This window comes from Ambystoma mexicanum, chromosome 2p, assembly GCF_040938575.1.
Source record: "Ambystoma mexicanum isolate Mex_15411 chromosome 2p, UKY_AmexF1_1, whole genome shotgun sequence".
Classification (NCBI taxonomy): Eukaryota; Metazoa; Chordata; class Amphibia; order Caudata; family Ambystomatidae; genus Ambystoma; species Ambystoma mexicanum.
In genome coordinates, this window is record NC_090923.1 from 170420226 (window position 1) to 170438943 (window position 18718).

The 18718-nt window shown below is 47.0% G+C and overlaps 1 protein-coding gene across 14 annotated transcripts in view; it reads left to right on the top strand.

Moving 5' to 3' along the window:
* Positions 1-18718, top strand: part of TMCC1 (transmembrane and coiled-coil domain family 1) — a 987752-nt gene that overhangs the window by 931990 nt on the left and 37044 nt on the right. For 13 of the 14 annotated variants that reach the window (XM_069643435.1, XM_069643431.1, XM_069643429.1 and 10 more), the window contains one exon: positions 12873-13789. In XM_069643435.1, coding sequence (XP_069499536.1) covers positions 12873-13789 — 917 coding nt within the window. Of the gene's footprint in view, positions 1-6063; positions 6208-12872; positions 13790-18718 lie in introns of those variants that run through there. The other variant, XM_069643442.1, reaches the window with a different exon arrangement.

Genomic DNA, 18718 nt, shown 5'->3' on the forward strand with positions numbered 1-18718 from the left:
GTCTGGGCAAGCTATGGTTAAGGCAGGGTGCGCAGGCTGGATCCCTCTCCCCCTCCCTCTCTCCCTCTTGCAGGGGAGGGGTTCTCTGGCTGGTGTAACAAGGTGGGGCAAAGGGGGGGGTTCAGGGAAGGGGCTGGAAAAAGCGCAGAGTGGCACTGGGCTGGAAAGGACAGTGGTTGAGGGGAAGAGCAAACACATGGGGGAGGAATATAGAAGGAAGCGTTGGCTTCCCAGCAAGATTATGAAAAAGGTGAAGAGGTTTATAAATTGTAAGCAGTATGTAAAATGGAGAGAAAAGTCATATACATTAAATGAAAAAAAAAACAAGTTTACTTTGTTTAGAAATTACACCCGGATGATGGGGGCGGGGGACTTAGGGCCCAAGGGGAGGGGTAGTGCGGGGGAAACTTATGGAATAATGAAAAAAGGTTAAACAAATAAAAGAAGTTACGCCATTGCTTACAAGCGAGGACCCTCCTGGAAGGGATCACTATGGCCGGGCAAGGCCCAACACGCCCCCCCCTGTCAGAGGTGGGGGGCCTCCTACAAAATGAACCACACGATCAAGGAGGGAAGACCTCACTCCAGCATGCCACTGTCAGGACAGTTGGCCCTCCTGGCAGGGAGCACAGACACGATGGAGCAGAGTCGACAAGGAACGCTGTCACGCAAGGGTGACTGTCGGGGACAGGGATCCCCAGCACAAATCATCACGCCACCGGAGGGCAAGCTTGTCTGTTGCGAACGGAATGAAAGGGGGCAGAAGAATATGTGTGGAGTATAGCAGGGTTTCTTACAGCACAAGGCGACCGGTTGCCCACAGTGAGTCGTGGTGGAGGCACTGGTCGCAGTGATGGGTTTTGGTCAGACACGCCCAGCGGATGCTGCATGGTGTTCCCGTTAGAAAGTACTGGCGGATACCACAAGGGAACTGCAGAGCCATCAGTTTATTATGAACGGTGCTGTTAATGACTCCAATCAAGCATTCCCGCTAAGTCAGTGCCTTGTCTGGGATTGCTCAAGGGAAGCCCTTATTTATATATTTTTATGACAAGTTATAATCTGGATGATGAACTATTGTATAACGCCCCTCTCTTAGAATCCCCCTGACCCCACTGAGCCAAGAAGTAGGTTTGTTTTGCAAATTAAAAAGGTTTATTTGAAAAAATTAAACAATAGATATATATCACACTTTTATAATAAATTAATATTTGATATCACACTTAGACATATGACAGTGATCAACAATGGATGATGTTATACTAGCACACTGGTTTAATTACTTAGGAGTAGTATAGAGGATAAGGTAGCTGAGAATGCTTTATGGTTTCAAGGAGATGTAAAGATGAATAAAAGGCAGTACCGAAATAAACTTGATATGATTTTAGCAAAAGCTAATATGATCACTTTTTCCTCTGACAATTCACTCCCCCCCCCCATGCAATGTAAGGAGATGGAAGTAACACACACAGTCTTCAGGAATACAATCACAGTACAATACGAATTCAGTTCCCCCCCTAGCAAGCTTATAGAACCAGGGATGATTTTGAAACACAGGCGAAAGACTTTCAGGTGATTTGCAAGGGAGTGAAATATGCTAAAATTGATTTTACTTCCCTCTAGAGGTTCAGGGTGAGTGAGAGATACTTTAAATCAGTTCAGGTCCACACTAACAACGATTAATGAGGGATTATCAGGTTGAAAACGGATTTCAGTAATGGAAGCAAAGGACAGATCTTTCTACACGTGGTTGAAATGAAGCAAAATGTCAAATCGCTGCACTTTTATTTCGAGTGCGTCGAGCGCAAGTTAAATTTCGTTCCTAGGATGCACGGTTCCAAAGATACAGACGATTTTGTAAAGGTCGTTTTATAGAAATGAAATTACAGTTTCGGAATGACAGATGCGCTTTGAAAGGTTTGAACACGATTTCTTATGATGCAGTTCTAAACAGGTTCAAATGTTTTGAATCAGATTATTTTAAGCTAAGAGATGGGTTCTGCACAGGTCTAGCTGGGTACTCACACTATAAATTTGAAAGGAATTTCCTCGTCACGGATCTGGTCAACAAGTTTAGCTGTAGTTCTCTCTGCTCGGTGGGTCAATCAGACACCGGTTCTGTTCACAGCGGTCTGGTCTGGGTCTCTGGTTCTGCTGGTCTGGATCAAGTGGATTCTGGATACCGCACTGCTTTCTGGGTACTGGTTCTGTTCTGGATACACAGGACTCTTAGCAAGCAGCAAACCGCACAGCCCGGCGGTTGAATAGTTTGCAAAAGATTTTGAGGCCTGCTGAAGAGTTCAGCTCTTTGGAGTTTTTGTTCTGGAGTTAGTCTGGATCTCTGGATTCTGGAGTTCTCCGTCAGCGTGCTGCGCAGGAATTCAGTTGAAGGTTGGAAAATGAATGTCCCTGTCCGGCTTCCAGTGGCTCTTTTTATGTCTTTTGAAAATGGGTGTGGATGCTAACTTTCTATGCCCAACCCACTCATGATTTGATAGGTCAAGGATTTCTCTTTGACCTGATTTGAGAAGGGAGCAGTGAGTCATCCTATGTCATCAGGTGTCATGTTTATGACTCCAAAGAAAGAACACTCCCCTTTGCTTTTACCTTAGAAAATCATTTTCATAACTAAACATATTTCCCAAATACACAAGTGGTTGACATCACATGTACATATCATATATTACTTCGGGTAGGTCTCCGTTCCAACTCTGTTTCTAAGAGCCAGGGTTCAAAAATGGCAACTTATGTTTGTTTTTAGTTGGTTTACCAATATTGGATTTTTACCAAAAATTACGCAGATGTACACCGCCTTTCTACACATATTCCAGTAAATTTTCATTTTTCTAGCGTGAACCCAGTGTCTGCAATCTCCATAATTCATGGGGTTTTGTCTCAGAACGTGGTACAGAGTCCTAATACCTCTTAAAATGTGCACAGAAAAATCACAAGAATAATTATATTAATTATATAATGTTGACAAGTCTGTACTATGAATTATCCATCTTTTTAAAATGATGCTCTGGGCCAGAGGGGTGTGGTTTCCCAAAGCACATGGTGGAATTTCTGGTTTGTCCACTTCCTCCAACTCAAGTTGCTCAGAGGCACTGCCCCTCCCCGTTTCTCTCAAGAGGAAGCTATTTACGACCCCCCCCCCTAATTTAACATTTGCCTGTGCCAAGGAAGGCTCATTGTTCTGTTTCCCTCCAGTCCTTGGTGCTCCTCCCCTGATTCAATCAGGGAGGTGTCATCTCCTTTTGGTGGGCCAGCAGAATGCAGCTAGGCCTGGGAACATTTGTTGAGCAAGTTTCAACTCCCGTCGGGGGTAGTTGTCAGGCAGAATTCAATCTCTTTAAGCCAGGCTTCAGCTAAATGTCACTTTTGTTCCCAGTTTTTCTTCATCCAAATCAAACTCATAATTTTTACACATGCAGCTAGAACGCTGATTCTATGTCCAAAACTATGACATTTAACAGTTGCAAACTATGTGACACTCAACAGTAGGTCACTCATTTATTTTAAATATTTAGATTTTAGTGTCTTTCAGTCCAATTTAACTTAGGCTGGTGACATCCACAGCTCAGCCAGTTTTGTTATAAACATTGTTTTGGGCTCTTCATCTTTCCAGATTTTGTATGCACACAAGACTACATTCTGCCAAATGTCTGCTGGTGTTCATTAAGATTTTTGAATATCTTGCAATGTTTAAAATATGCATTTTTAGCTTGCATTTCAGAGAAACAAAGGTGATTTCAAAGCGCTTTTTGAGCTAACAGGCACTGCTGTTTTTCCTTTGGCACACATTCCACTCATGGCACTCCTGGCCCATCACGCTCGCACTGGTGGGTGGTAGGTCAGGCGACCATTTTGGTGTGCGCAAAAACTGCGTGGTTTTCCTGGATCCTGGCGCAAATGTGGGCTTTTCCGGCATCTTGGATTTCCTAAACCCACAGCACCTAATGTTTCAGCATAATAGTCCAAACGTGGGTCAGGACACCCAACAGTGCCCAGGAGTATTAGACTCAGGGGAGGTCCATGTTAAAGCGGAGGGTTAGGGGGCTTGGAAGACCTTCCAACTCCAAACATGGGCGGGGGAAATGGGAAGTGCCTCGATGGAAAAGAAAAATGGAGAGGAACAATGAGGACAAGGGGGGTGAGAGGGAGGAATGAAAGGATTTAGAGTAAACGGGGGCTCTGGCAAGTAGGTTGGGAAAGTTGGGGGGGGGGAATTGCCTGGGACTATGGGTCAGAGAGGGTGGTAGTAAGAGAAATGGGGCAATTTTAAGTGACAGCTTAAGGAGAACAGTAAAAACAGGGCATGCCAAGGACCCCCCCCCTCACAGGGAATACCTGGGAGGGGGGTCCTTGTCATGCGGGGGGAAGTGGTCCAAAGAGCAGCAGGGGGGAGAGTTGGGGAGGACCCCTTTTTAAGCGATGGATAAGGGGAGGATGATTGGGAAGGAAGGTCGTTGGGCGGGGTGAAGGTAGATTTGGATGGGGCTCGTGCGAACATGAGGGCTTGAATGGGAAGGAGGAACCTGGGGATGGGACAGCTAAGGCGGTGGGAGCTTGGGCAGCCTGGGGTTTCGACAGAAGGGGGTGGGGGAATTCATGGCATGACAGGCTATGGGAAGATCTTTGGGGGGAGGGAAACTTGGCAAGGAATAGAAAGACCACCAAGGAAAAAAGGGGAAGTGAGGAAGAAGAGGGAAATCAGGGGGGGGAAAGGGAAGCAAGACGGGGGTGGGGGGGGGGGAGAGAGACGCAGCCTAAAAAAGGAGCCAAAGCGGACACGTGATAACGAAATGGAAATGAAAAGAAAAATGCACTTAAATAGAGATGGGAAATGAAAATAAAAATAAAATAAAAAATGGCCAAAGGGCCAAAAAAAGGGCTAAAAAAAGAAAGGGACTGTTAAGGAGGGACGGGGCATGGGGCACTCGGACGGTTCCGCAAGGACCCGGAAGGGGCGGCGGGGACAAGGCTGCTATTCCTCAGCGCAGAATTCTGAGGGTAGCGGCCAAACAGAACACCTGTAAGTTAACTCCTGACTTTATGTATGTAATAAAGTTTGCTGTGGCAATTTTTCTCCCACTCAGTCAACTGGTCATGCTTCTCATTTGTGCTGTGGGGGGTGGGATGTTGGGCTCCAAGGGAGGAGGGTAGCGGTTAAAGAATGGGGGCAAGCCGGGGGGTGTGTGATCAGCGGATGAAGACTTGCCCCGACTGAGAGTGTCAGCGCTAAGAAGGGAGAAGAAAGGGAATACAGGACAACGACAGTCGTGGGAAGTAGGCGGCATGGGCCAGGGGCATAACTGTGCATAATGTATTGTGTAATTATGTTGTTTACAGTTACATGATGTGCAATGAAAACCACGGCCTTTTATTGCCAAACACTTACACAAGGTTTCAGTCATCATTGGGTAATCGTAACATTGGGAACAGGCATTGCCTCTTGGCTCCACTGGTTATGGAGTCAGCCAGGAAGGAGCCACGGGTATTTCCACTGGAAACGGCCCGCACGGAGGCGCACAATCCAAGGGGCATTACCGGACTCAAGTGCTGCGCCCTGGCCAGGTCGCCGTGTAAGATAGCTGTGCCATCGCGAGTATAGATCCTGGTGTGTCTCCTTGTAGTTTCTTAAATGACCTCGTTTTCAATGCTGGGTATGTGCAGTCACATCGCCCGTGTATCGTGTTTTAAATGCCTCACATGGTGTGCTTGCAACTATAGCAGAGTGGGTTGTATAATGTCATTGTGTGTTGAAAAAACCGTTTCTTGCACAGTGTGTAGTAGGCATGTTGGTGGTTTGAGACCTAGAAAGGAGTGTGTGGCAGTCGTGCATAGATGGACGGGGGGCGAGGGCTGTTGCATTGAAGGCGGTGCTGCAACGCGGGGGTACTCCAGTCCTGTGCTCTCCGCTAGTACTATCCAGTGCATTCTCGCTCCCTAGGGGGGGACTTGCAGCGAGTGTGCCTGCCCGCCTGGGGCGGTGGTGATCTCATGGCAGGGAGTCTGGGTTTACCTCGCCATGCCGCCTCCTTCCCGGGGAGGAGCCACAGCCCGTGAGTCACGGTTTCAGGTGTGCAGCTCCCCGGCCGTAACTCGGCGGAGCTGGTGCCCTGCTGGAGCAGCAGCAGGCATGTCCGCCGCCCCCCTGCGCCCACCATGCACTGGGAGAAGCTGTTGCGGTCCCGCAAGCGCACGGTAGGAAGGACCTGTGCTGGCTTCAACACGAGCTCCGCTCGGGGCTTTGAATAGCTTTTGAGAGACGAGGGTTTCCGATTTAGAGAAAATGAGGAGTACCGCCTTTTGAAAGTGCCTTAAGCTCATCGGAGGTTTCCAAAATGTAGTAACTGCATTAATGTAACATATGTTATGTAGGAGGGGTCGCTCCGGGTGTTTTAAGCGAGATGAAAGTTTCAAACTGAACTCAACACTGGCTCGTGCACCTAAAAGTGCCCGGCGTTTTCGAATAGCCGTGCGAGTTATTGCAATGCACTTTAAATAGTGCAGGTGGCTTGTGTAGCAACGAATGCCTTTTAACAAACGACATGTGTTGCGTTGGATAAATAACAATATGGTCATAACTGCACGCCGCGCAATGCAGGAAGGCATCTCATTGGCCTATTGCGCATGCCTTGAGGACATTAGCCTGTAGGCCAGTCCAGCCTTTGTGCAAGCGCGCGAAGCCACAGATTCAAAGGAGCCAGACTCCAAGACTAGTCCGTGCATTATAGCCACATGCACAATGAAAAGGGTACCATACGTTTGCATGAAGAGTGCCTCTAATGGGTACATTCGCCAGCAGCTTTTAGCCAGTTGTTTTTTATATGCAGTTATTCGTGCTAGATTTTGACAGGATGGACCTCTCTTCTCAAAAGTCATAACCATGTAGCAAGATGACATCTGTATCAGAAATGTTATATTATTGCAGCAATGTTCTCATAGAAAAGTCAAATCTACATGAATACAGCAGCACTCGGGGTGATTCTGCGAAGCAACAGGTAGAGGGAGCCGTGGTATGGCACTAGAGTTGTCCGTTTGTGACTAGTGGGCATCCAGTGGCCCTCATAGAGTGTGCTGCCTTTTCAGCCAACAGCCTTTACGTTCTGATGTCTTACAGTTTCGTTTTGCCTGTATATTCCAACAGACATCGGAGCTTAAGAATTAACTGAGGGAGATGAGATTGCGAGGGGTGGCCTGGTTGCGTTTAGTGCTAGAAGGAATGGCTTTAACACGGGTGTGGAACAGACTGCCTACATTTGAAAATCAATAAACCAGAGTTGTTTGCTGTTGGTGCATGCCTGTCACCCCTCCTCCCCATAAGTGTTAAAATCTCTGCCATTTCCCCTGCCCCCAAAAAGTGTGTGATATATTTAATTATTCAACATTTCCAGCATACCAGGTACAGAAGGATGAACTGATCTGCCCTGGCCCACACAGTAAAGCAGTGAAAGGGAGGGAGAGGGAAGAGGGGGGGATGGGGATCGGGGAGGCAGGGGCCTGCGGTGAAGACCAATACACAATATAGGGACTAGTCAACCTGTGTTTTCACATCTGTTTGGTAGAAATGTGTGGATGGCAAGTGACAATTTGCAATCCAAGCAGAGTTGTCAATTTCTAAGAGATGACTTGAAAAGTAGACCTCATAAACCAACTATATAAACCCCCTGTAGAACCATGTTTAGCAAAAATAGTATAATTGCTTTCTTCCTCTCCCCATTGTGACTTTGCATACTATGACCAAAACTTCTCTGCCAGAGACCCGGGGAAAAGCTAGAAGACCTGGAGTCTCTGGGGCAATCCCAGCGGTTTGGTAGCTGGAGGCATCCCATGATCTTGGGGAGCACCTTTATAGATGTGGGCTTCGTATGCCGCCTTATGCCCTATTGAACCACCTGCCACTCGTGCATGTGGCAAAGAGTCGATGTTTAGCTGTCTTCAGGTTCACCTCTGCCTATCCTTGGGCTCCCTGCCCCCAGTCCAGGAGGCCTTCCACCTCCACATTGTTCGTCCCCTGGCCACCAGCGAATTTGTAGATCTGATGTTTGATCCTCTAGCAGCCCGTGTGAGCACAGCACTACACATCAGAGTCCATATAGATCTGATATGGCATTTATAACGCGCCTATACTAAAGTGTTTCAAGGCGCGACGAGGCAAGGGAGGGGGAATAAAGGGAAGACAGACAGCGATCCTACTAGACCAGGTATCATTCAGATCGCGCAAGTGCATGGGAAGGGGGAAAAGGGAAAAGTGCGGGGGGAAGTGGGAGAGGAAAGTGCAGTTCACGGGATAGTAGAATTAATAAGATAAATAAAACGGCCAGCTGGTGGCAAGGGCAAGGTAAGTGCAGACATAAGTGCAGGTAGGGGCACTGTAGAGATACAAAAACAGTCTCCAGGTGCAGGGGTTTCCTGGGAGGCAGTGCAGGTGGGCAACTGGCAGGGCCTGGTCCCGAGATCAGAAAGGGTGATCAGGTAACCAGTGCAATTTCTGTCAGGAATTTAGCTGGGGAGAGGGGGAGAGAAAGCAGAAGCAAAGAGGAAGGTTTTGAGGTGATTCCAGAACCGGAGATGGTTCTCCACAAGTTTCAGGGAAGCAGGGAGGCTGTTCCAGAAGGAGGCTCCTGCAGAAGAGAGATATCTACCACAAACTTGTTGCTTGGAGAAACGACTGACCCTGAGGGAGTTGGAAGCGGATGAGCGAAGAGCTCGAGAAGGAAGATATTTAGGATGAGAGATTTTAAGGTATTGCGCCCCCAGAGAGCCTTGTAGGTGGGGTTCAGTCTCAGCTGCTATGGAGGCCTCCATTTCAGTTATGATGGGGAACATCCTTGGACAGCCCCTTCTGCCCCCCAGCTCCTCGGGATTAGATCTCGCTCTTGTGCAGAAGCGGATCTGATAGATTGGGGGCAGAACTGGGCTCTACCGAAGGTGAACCTCTCCCAACCCCGAGCCCCTTCCCATCAGCACCATGGGAGAACCTTGTTTAGCCATATTTACGTTTCCAAAGTGTATCGAGCGTTGTGATCCCGGGGCGTGATTGCGGAAAGGTGGGAGATGGGCGCCCTGTGCCCGTTATGGCACGCAGAGCAGTCGGGCCGCGGGGACTACTTGGCTATCCAGCATTTCAGTAGCGCTCAGGAAAGAGTAACATGAAGCCGCCCCAGAAGCATGGCTGAGGGGCTGTGCGGGTTACTTGCACCGAGCTCTGTGCAGCAGAACTGTTCCGAGCTCGGCGAGCCCCGCTTCCACCGTCTCGTAATATCACTGTGTAGCGTTTGACACCCGTGTTGAAAAGTCTTTCTTTCTGAAGGCTTAAAAAGTATTGCTTGTCCTTACAGGAATTCGCGCTATTTTTTTCCAATTACTGAAATGTTGTTAATATACATTTGTTTTATTTGCACAATGAAGTAAATCCAATGACAATCAGATTACGTTTTCTGCACACAATCATACAGTGGTGACAGGTTTAAAGGGGGCGACACACCGACGTTTCTGTGCAGCGTGGACGAGAGCTACGTCTCTCGTCCGACTAGATTAACGATAGAACCTTTTAAGCGAGACAGACGTGTGTATGTTGGAGAACAGAGCACGATCCCAACTATGAAGGGTTAAAGAACAGGTGCGTTTCCTGCTCCTATGACTCCACTGATGAGGTCATCTGCCACAACTGCATTGGAATGTGCAAGGATTCTTGGCTGGCGGACATCCACAGGAAGTGAGTGACGTGACTGCTTCCTTAGTCACTTGCTTCGAAGCTTGTTCTCCAGTGCAGTGATACACGCACTGCCACAAGTCGGATGCCCAACTCACTTTGTTTGCATGTGGGCTTCCGAAGCCCTTTTTTACTATATGGGGTTTCGGGTGGATCCCTGCTGTTAAGGTATCGCACATACGCAGTGTCCCCTACCGTACGATCTCTTAACTCCTAGCCCCTGGCATATGTGGGGGTAGACTATTCACTTTGTGTTTTTGCCACTGGTGTGAAAGGTCATCATGCAGAGTGCTGCATAATCAATGTTTAACACGCGACACAAGTGAGGAATAGCACAGCAAGGCCAGGGCTCCCGTCCTTCCACACCTGCGCTTCTTCAGCTCTGATTCTGATTGGTCTTTGCGGAAGTCCTGCGGCGACCACGTGGGGTGGGAGGGGGTGGGTTTGCATTGTATTCCCGGTGAATGGCTCAGCTCCCGAGGATTGGATCAGCATCACGAAACTCACCCTCACAATGGGCGCCGGAGGGGGGGGGGGGGTGTACGAGGGGGCTTCCGCTGACCTCATGGTGTAAACATAGATATATGTACATTGTAGGGCGCTCCACTCTAGGGTGTAGTCGGTTTTAAAGCACTCCATTTTTTGTGCGCATACATGGGAACTGCAGCACATGCCATTGAAACTACTTGTGTTTGGCAGAGCTCGCTCATTGTGATCATGTGGGAATCGGTGGTGGAAATGGTAAAAATGTAAGGGGATCCCACAAGGGCCGGGGTGGGGGTGGAGTTTGGAGGAGGGGCAGAGTTCCAAGGGGGCGGAGTTCCGTGGAGGCGGAGATGGCAGTTGAACTCCGTCAAAGGAAATGTTCAATATAATTATTTTACAATGATGCAGTTTCTTTCACGCTGCTTTTTTCCAAACTCCACTGTACATCATTTCCTCTTTAAATCACTTCCATAGCAGTGGAGCACCCAAAATACTGTTGGTAATGCAGTGAGACAGTCTATGACCCACTCTGTAGAAGAAGGCTACCAGGTTAGCTCAGTAGGTTGAGAGACGTTAAAAGAAGTGGCTGTTGACTTTTTGCAATTTCTTATTAAAAAACAAGTGCTATAAAATGTTTTTGGCCACTGTATGGGTTGGGCTGGTTGCTTATATTCAGTGCAGGGTTGGGGGTATTTCTGCCCCTGTAGGGAAAATCTATAGTAGGCTTCCATTAACCCACAGTTTAAATTCCTAATAAGTGCTGTCAGTACATCAGGAGCATTTATTTGTGATTAACCAGTTTGACAAGCATATAGCATCTTTATAAATATAACCTGTGTTAAAACATGCAGAAAGGGCCACACATATTACAGAGTATTTGAGTGGTAGTCTTGACAAAAAACAAAACATTTCAAAGAAAACTAGTTAACTAGTGAATGCAAGCAGCATTTTTGAGTTTTGGAAAAAAAAGTTTCGGTGAAAGTGTAAAATATATATTTGGGAAAAAGTGTGCCCAGCACGTAGAAGAAAGCCTGCTCAAATAAACCACACCCAAAGATAACGTAAAGACGCAAGTGCTGGCATGCTAGCAACACATTTTCACTGGGACCCTTGCACAAACGAGCAAGGCCGGGCCAGCTTACTCAGGACAGCCACGACCTGTCTTGACTTGTATGTGACAACTGCTTATAGCATATCGAACTCTTTTGTTGTTGCAGTACTGACATCAATACTATTATCTAAAGCGCAATCATTGCTCTGCCACAGCTGGAAAACAATCGCTGTGTTTTAGATTAAAATGTTTAGAACATCAACTGTATCACCTTATGTTGGTGATCGTGTCCAAAATCTCAGAAATGATGTTAGTTTCACCGGAACCCGTGGTCCCTTATAAACCTGAGCAAGCCTGGACATCTTCCACAGGGCATCAGCTACACCAAGTCAACGATGCGTCTGTTGGAAAAGCATGACATTTCATTCAGTTACAATTATAAATAGGGAGTATTTTCTGTATCTGCTTATATGATATCAACAATCTGAGGGACAACTAAGTACCAACAGCAAGGGAGTGAGTGGGGAGCGCTAGGGGAGAAGTAGGTGTGAGTGGACAGTTCAGTGGTTGGCAAGATGTTCAGTGAAGAGTGGGGTCTTCAGGGCCTTCCCTGAAGTGTAGGATGGAGGGAGCTGACAGAGCGGATTAGAACTCTGGCCTCATTAACCTTATAGCTGAGAGCGTGACCACTAAAACCACGGTACCTATAGGTTTTAATTAGGGTGACAAGATTTTCAAAACAAAAAACTGGGACGGCCAACAACATAAGAGGGACACATGAGAGGGACTACCCCATCGCAGCCGACAATTACCGCCCCTCCCCCAACACGCCCCCACAACCACCCCTAACCATATTTCCAGCACTTCTCCTTTCTATAAACTGTATATAATCTCATTTGTGCGGTATTGTCTGTGAATCGTGGCATGTTAATTCAAAAAGAGCGTTAGCTCTAATTGATATTACATGGCTTGTTGTACAATCATTTTCACGCCAGTCTCTGTGGCACAGTCAGTAAGTGTTCTGACTTGTACCTGAGAGGTTGGGGGTTCGAGCCAAACCTCCAACTACAAAATTGTGAAAGTGTTGTGAAAAATTATTATGGTTTTAATTACCATAGCCCCCCAAACATGCAAACCCCGGACGGTGTCCGGGACGGAGGGTGATTTCCCCGGACTGTCCCGGGAAAGCCCGGACGTCTGGTCACCCTAGTTTTAATGTGTTTGAGAGTGGTAATGGAAAGTTCTGGAACATCTTGTAAAGATGCATTTTACAGTGCTGGGTCTAGATTGCTTTGTATGGGCGCTTTCTCTTGTGGCTGGCACATGTCCACAGAGTAATGGATTAAGACTATCAATTTCACATACGCTGCATTTTGTGAGTGTTGTTGGATGTCTTCTGTGGGATGACTGAAGACCCAAAAGGTGAAATGTTTTTATGAAAAAAATGCACTTCAATTTCCACCTGCAAGCCCTAAATCACTCCTGAAGTTACTGTAGGACCACTTTTTTGCACCAATTTGTCAAAAATAATTGTAGTGCGCCAATACATTCCTTACTGTTTTCTGTCCAAGTGAAACCACTGATTGTTAATCTATCCCCTTTTTCCCCCCATAGATCGAGCGATTGGAAGGAAGCTTTGCCCAGTCAGCTGGACTTATTGCATCGAGCACTGATGGCTCAATCAATGCAGATTGTGTGGACGGGGTCTTGGATCCACAGCGCACCAAGGCCGCCATCACTCACCTACAGCAGAAGATCCTCAAACTCACTGAGCAGATTAAAATAGAACAGACAGCCCGTGATGACAATGTGGCGGAGTACCTCAAGCTGGCCAACAATGCCGACCGGCAGCAGGGAGCGCGTATCAAGCAGGTGTTTGAGAAGAAGAACCAGAAATCTGCACAGACCATCCTGCAGCTGCAGAAGAAGCTGGAACATTACCACCGCCGGCTGCGGGAGGCTGAGCACAACGGCATCCCGCGGCAGACAAAGGATGTGTTGCGGGACATGCACCAAGGCTTGAAGGGTGTTGGTGCTAAGGTCACTGGCTTCAGTGAAGGTGTGGTGGACAGTGTTAGAGGTGGCCTTTCCAGTTTTTCTCATGCCACGCACTCAGCTGCCGGGGCAGTAGTCTCCAAGCCCCGTGAAATTGCCTCTCTCATCCGTAACAAATTTGGCAGCGCGGACAACATATCCAACCTAGACGAATCACAAATGGAAGAGGGTGGCAAGACACTGGGTATGCTCTCCAACCTTCAGCCCAGCCCAAAGTATGGCAGCGAGGAGGACTGCTCGAGTGCCACCTCAGGCTCCATGGGGGCCAACAGTGCTGCGGATGCCCCTGGCGGGGCAGGCAGCTCAAAAACAAACACTCTGGACATGCAGAGCTCAGGGTTTGACGTATTACTGCACGAGATTCAGGAGATACGAGATACCCAAGTGCGCCTGGAGGAATCACTGGAGGACCTGAAGAACCTCTACCAGACTGATTACCGTCTGATCATGCAGACGCTACAGGAGGAGCGATACAGGTAGGGCATGGCAGCAGCATATTGGAATCTATAATAGGGCAGTGTCATATGCTGCTCAGAAGCGATGTGTGTTCTTGTGTGAGTAGTCTTTAAAGGATATGTTACATTCGGAGAACCCTAATGCATGAAGTGCTCCTACTTCCATTGCACCTCGCCTGCCTTTCATCAAATATTGCATATCTAGATCTAATCAGCCCCCAGCTCTGCTCACATCTTTCAGCATGCGCTACCATCCTAGACATGTGCGCTTAATTGCTCTGCCGCTGCTTCTCCAATGCTGTGCATCTCTGCCTATGCACCTCTTGCATCCTTCCTTTAATTACCCTCTGCTGAAGCAACCCAGTCTTGTGGGTTGGAATCCTTATTTGAGTTCCGACTGATGCCCTCAGAGTGCCTGATCATGTCCAAGTCCATTTTTGTAGCCCCTCTGCACCTGTAGATGCTATGCTCGTATGATATAGGATGCTCTTTTTAATCTGGCAAACCTGTTGCTGTTTAAGCTGATTAGACTTTCTAACGTTTGTGAATGCGTCTGTAAATGGAAAATGAGCAGTTCCGTTGAAGGGAGTCTGGGCGGCTGGTGTCCTCTAGCTCATTGTTTAATGGGAGCTGCCCTTCTGCCCACTGCTACTTTAGCCTGTGGATCATGGGCTAAGTTGAGGGCCCTTTCTCTGGGCTACTTTTAAGTTGTTGCTTTTAACATATATGTTTTATTAGTGTTAGGCAAAGTTTGAATGCTGTACCCTCTGGGAACACTACAAACAGCTATGACTACAGGTATAGGCAACCCAACCTTTGGTATAAGCTTGTACTGCCCAGTTCTGGTAGCGTGTTGAGCAGCCAGGCTTCTCTCAAGAGGGGAAATGTGAGCAGTAGTGGACTTACACGAAGTTTTATAGTTACAGGTATTCAAATAAACTCTAACACTCAAGGTTTCTTGCTAAAAATATTATTAATTTATCAGTCAGTTATAACGTCTTCTTTAGAAGGGAGCAATATAATAGTAACATACAAATATGCTTCAATTTTGAACTCTGAGTTTCTGAATCAGACAATACCCTTTTGGGATGGCCCACAGACACAACCTACACCCACAGGTGACTTCAATCACAAGGGTGCTGGGGACATTAATATCTTACTGTTGGTATTCAGAACACTCTTAGTAAAAGGCAAAGGTTATTAGAACACAAGAGATCGCCAATATTCTTAAGCAGGGCAAATACTTTCAGATCCTCTTAGAAGAGTCATACAATTCAATAGGCTTAGCCAAAGTCAATAGGCAAAAGTCTTTGTATAGGATGCAGCACTTCAGGTAAGTAAATGGAAAAGTCTTTGCAAAAGTTCTTAGGAGTCTTTGATAAAATGAAGAATCACATGTAGGGCTACAAGCTGATTAGACTTGTGAGTTGTAGAAGTTTCAAGCAAATCTACAGTAAGAGGTAAGTTCTTAGACTTGTTTTACAGTACCTTAGCAAAGAAGAAAAGATGCAGCTGATGACTTCTGTTCCTGTGCAGCTCTGCAGATCTCACTGTTCCTGGGCCTCAGTCGTGGGGACAAGAGGGAGGATGTCGGGGGACACCTGCAATGCACTGGGACTGGCAATAACTGGCAACTGGAAACTTCACTTTCAGTGGTTGTTTCACGTTTAAGCTCCTTCGACCACTGCAGATAGCAACAACGCGGTTCCTGGCTGTTGAGGTGGGCTTTACTTGCTTCTGGGGTCCCGTACTCACTTGAGTGGGCTCAGGCTTGGTCAGGCCTGCTTCTCGGGAGTCCAGAGGATCTTCCAAAAGCTCTAGGCCAGCTTAAAAGCAACACACACAATCTGGTGTTCCTCTCCCTGGCTCTACAGTTTCCAGCAGCAACTCTGTTGAAATTCAACCTGCTCCGAGATGGATGTCGAGGTGGCTTACTTTGGAGTTGATTGGTCCCACCAACTCAAAGGGAGAAGTCATCCTTGCAGGGGCTTCTCTGTCGATGCGAACTTGGCAAGTGGGCACTGCAGCAGGGCTTCACCAGACAAAGCAACGGTCCAGGAGTTCCAGCAGGTGTCCTCTTCAAGCTCTTCTTCGGTTCCTTCGTCCAGTGGTCGACTCTGCCTTCCAAGCCAAAAGACTTGCCTTTTATTCCGTTCTCTCCCATGAGCACGTAGCTCTGCTTATTACTATGTATTTCTGTACTGAGACATACGTACTGAAAAATGAGCAGTCACACCTAGTTACCCCAGACTACCTTAAAATGCTACGCCCCTGGCACGCCCATATGCATTCTTGACCCTGGCGCCCAGAATTGCTAACCCACATCACCCAGGCTCCTGGTCACCCTGACTGCTAGCGGCTTTTACTATTGTTGCCAGACTGCATACTGTCTTACCTTACCTCTATTATAGCCTGTATTCTGTTAATAGGTGTCAATATGCATTGGCAATCCATTCCTTAAACAAATTGCCTCATTGCGTTCGGCCTTACTCCAAAATTACTATTTCTAACCTGGGCACTACTCCCCTCCTATCTTAGCACTTCACCCACTGCTTTCTCACCCACTAAAACCCTCACCCACATCTTGCTTTCACGCATCACACACCCTGAGCACAGTTTGCCCCTTATCCCTATCATACAACTACACACCCCCACCTTACTCAATACCATGCAGCCCTATCCTATCTTAGCCCCTACTTCACCAACGAACACCGCCAACCACTACCTTAACTCACCTGCCCTCTGGCTTCAACATTTTGAGACCAAGCCCACACCTAACCAACCATGTACCACACATATGAGGAACCTCAGACTTGGCTCTAAGTTCCGACATGCCTCCTACCACTCCACCAACTCTATCAAGCAGTCTGACCGTACATCACCACCTACTACGGCCTGCACCTCACACCCACTTTTCACTACCAAGAACACCAAACCTAGTATTACTACCCCCGCAGTACTCATCAAGGGGGCACTGATCAATGCAGATCCCTCACTGCTCATGCGCTTGATATGGGTGATTTGATCATAACTCACAAACTCAACTTCATTGCCATTACTGAAACTTGGCACCATGCTGCTTCAGGACCACTCCTATCACTGGCCATCCCCACAGGATACACCATCATCAGAAGTGATCGCAATACCAGCCAAACTAAAGGAGGCGGAATTGCCTGCATACACAAACTCAATCAGCCTTCGTATCTCCCCCGCCCTCCAAACTTCATCTACTGAACTACTCTCAGTGAAATTAGCCGTTTCACCTAATCAAACTATCACATTCCACCTCATCTACAGGCCTCCTCGTCCTTTATCCACATTTGCAGATGATTTATCCTACATTCTGGCAGATGATGCCAAAACCAAATCCCAAATTATCGTATTAGATTTCAATTTGGGGCTCCAAGACCCCAATGATGTCCCAGCGAGCGATATTTCCAGTATACTAACTAATCTAGGCTTTATGCAACGTATCAGAGAACCAACCCACATTAAGGGCAGAACTCTTGATAGGTTAGCTGATCTTAATTGCAAAATCATCATGGAATCTAACCATCCTTGTGCTTGGACAGCCCATCATCTAATCACCTTTAACATCCCTGCAAAAAACGTTAATACCACACAGGACATCATACCTGCTATCTCCACAAGAAACAAGAGATATAACATGTGAATAACTACTTCCCCTTCTCCTCTCAGCACTCAACAAACTATCCTCCTCCTTCACTGATCCTACAGTCCTGATACACATTCAATCAGACTATGTTGAAAGCGCTAGACCTTATTTCACCCATTAAACTGAGGAAACCCAAACCACGTGCTCACCTCAACTCGTGGTTCACACCACAGTTAAGGGTTCTACGTAAAGAAAAACGCAATCTCGAAGCTCGTTGGAAAAGCAATCCCACTGAAATGAACAAAGAGAGCCTTTTGCCCTAGCCACCTTGAACAACAAAGATGCCATCATCCAGGCTAAAAAAGACACGTATAACAAGCAAATCCTATGAGCCAAATTTAACACCAAAGAGTTATTTTATGATCCTAGAAGAACTAGAATCCCCTGTTGCTCCACCTGTTACTTGTGTTAGACAGTACTTGGTGTACCAACATCCAGATGGCGCTCCTTGGCAAAATAGCCACTCTTCAAACTAAAATCAACAATAAAAAAATCTGCCTGCAGATTGACCCGCAACATAAGCTCCAACACGATAATATTAAACCTAATCAACACACGCATAAACCATTCAGCTTCTCGCCCCTCAACATCACTCAAGTCGAAAACATCATCAGCAATATAAAACCATCCAACTGTCAGGGTGACCTATGTCCAGCCCCCATTATTAAGGAGGCATCACATAACTTAGCCCCATTCATCACTGCCTTTTATAAATTCATCATTCAACTCAGGTATTGTCCCAGACAATTTGAAGGATGCGTGGGTCATCCCACTTCTTAAAACTATGTTGGATGCAAGCATACCGACAAACTACAGGCCTATCACCACTGTGCCTTTCCTGTTAAAAATCTTGGATCGTGCAGCCTACGTGCAGATCCAAGACTCTTTGGAAACTAATAAACTCCTAGGCCTTAGACAATCTGGCTTCCGTCCACGTCACGGAACTGAAACGGCACTCATTGATTAAAAAACCCAGATTGAAGATCTAAAAGACAAGGGTAAGCTAGCCCGCCTACTCCTCCTTGATATATCAGCAGCATTTGATTTGGTAAATCACCAAATCCTCTGTCGCCACCTTGAACTACTGCCCACTTCTCTGACAAAGCCACTGCTTGGATGAGTTCTTTCCCGTAAAACAGATCCATGAGGGTCTTTTCCCGCACTACGGCCGCAGAACCTTCACCAGTTCTGTTTGGGGTACCACAAGGATCATGTGTTTCCCCTACACTATATAATGTGTTTACGAAACCATTATTTGATATCTTGGACTATCT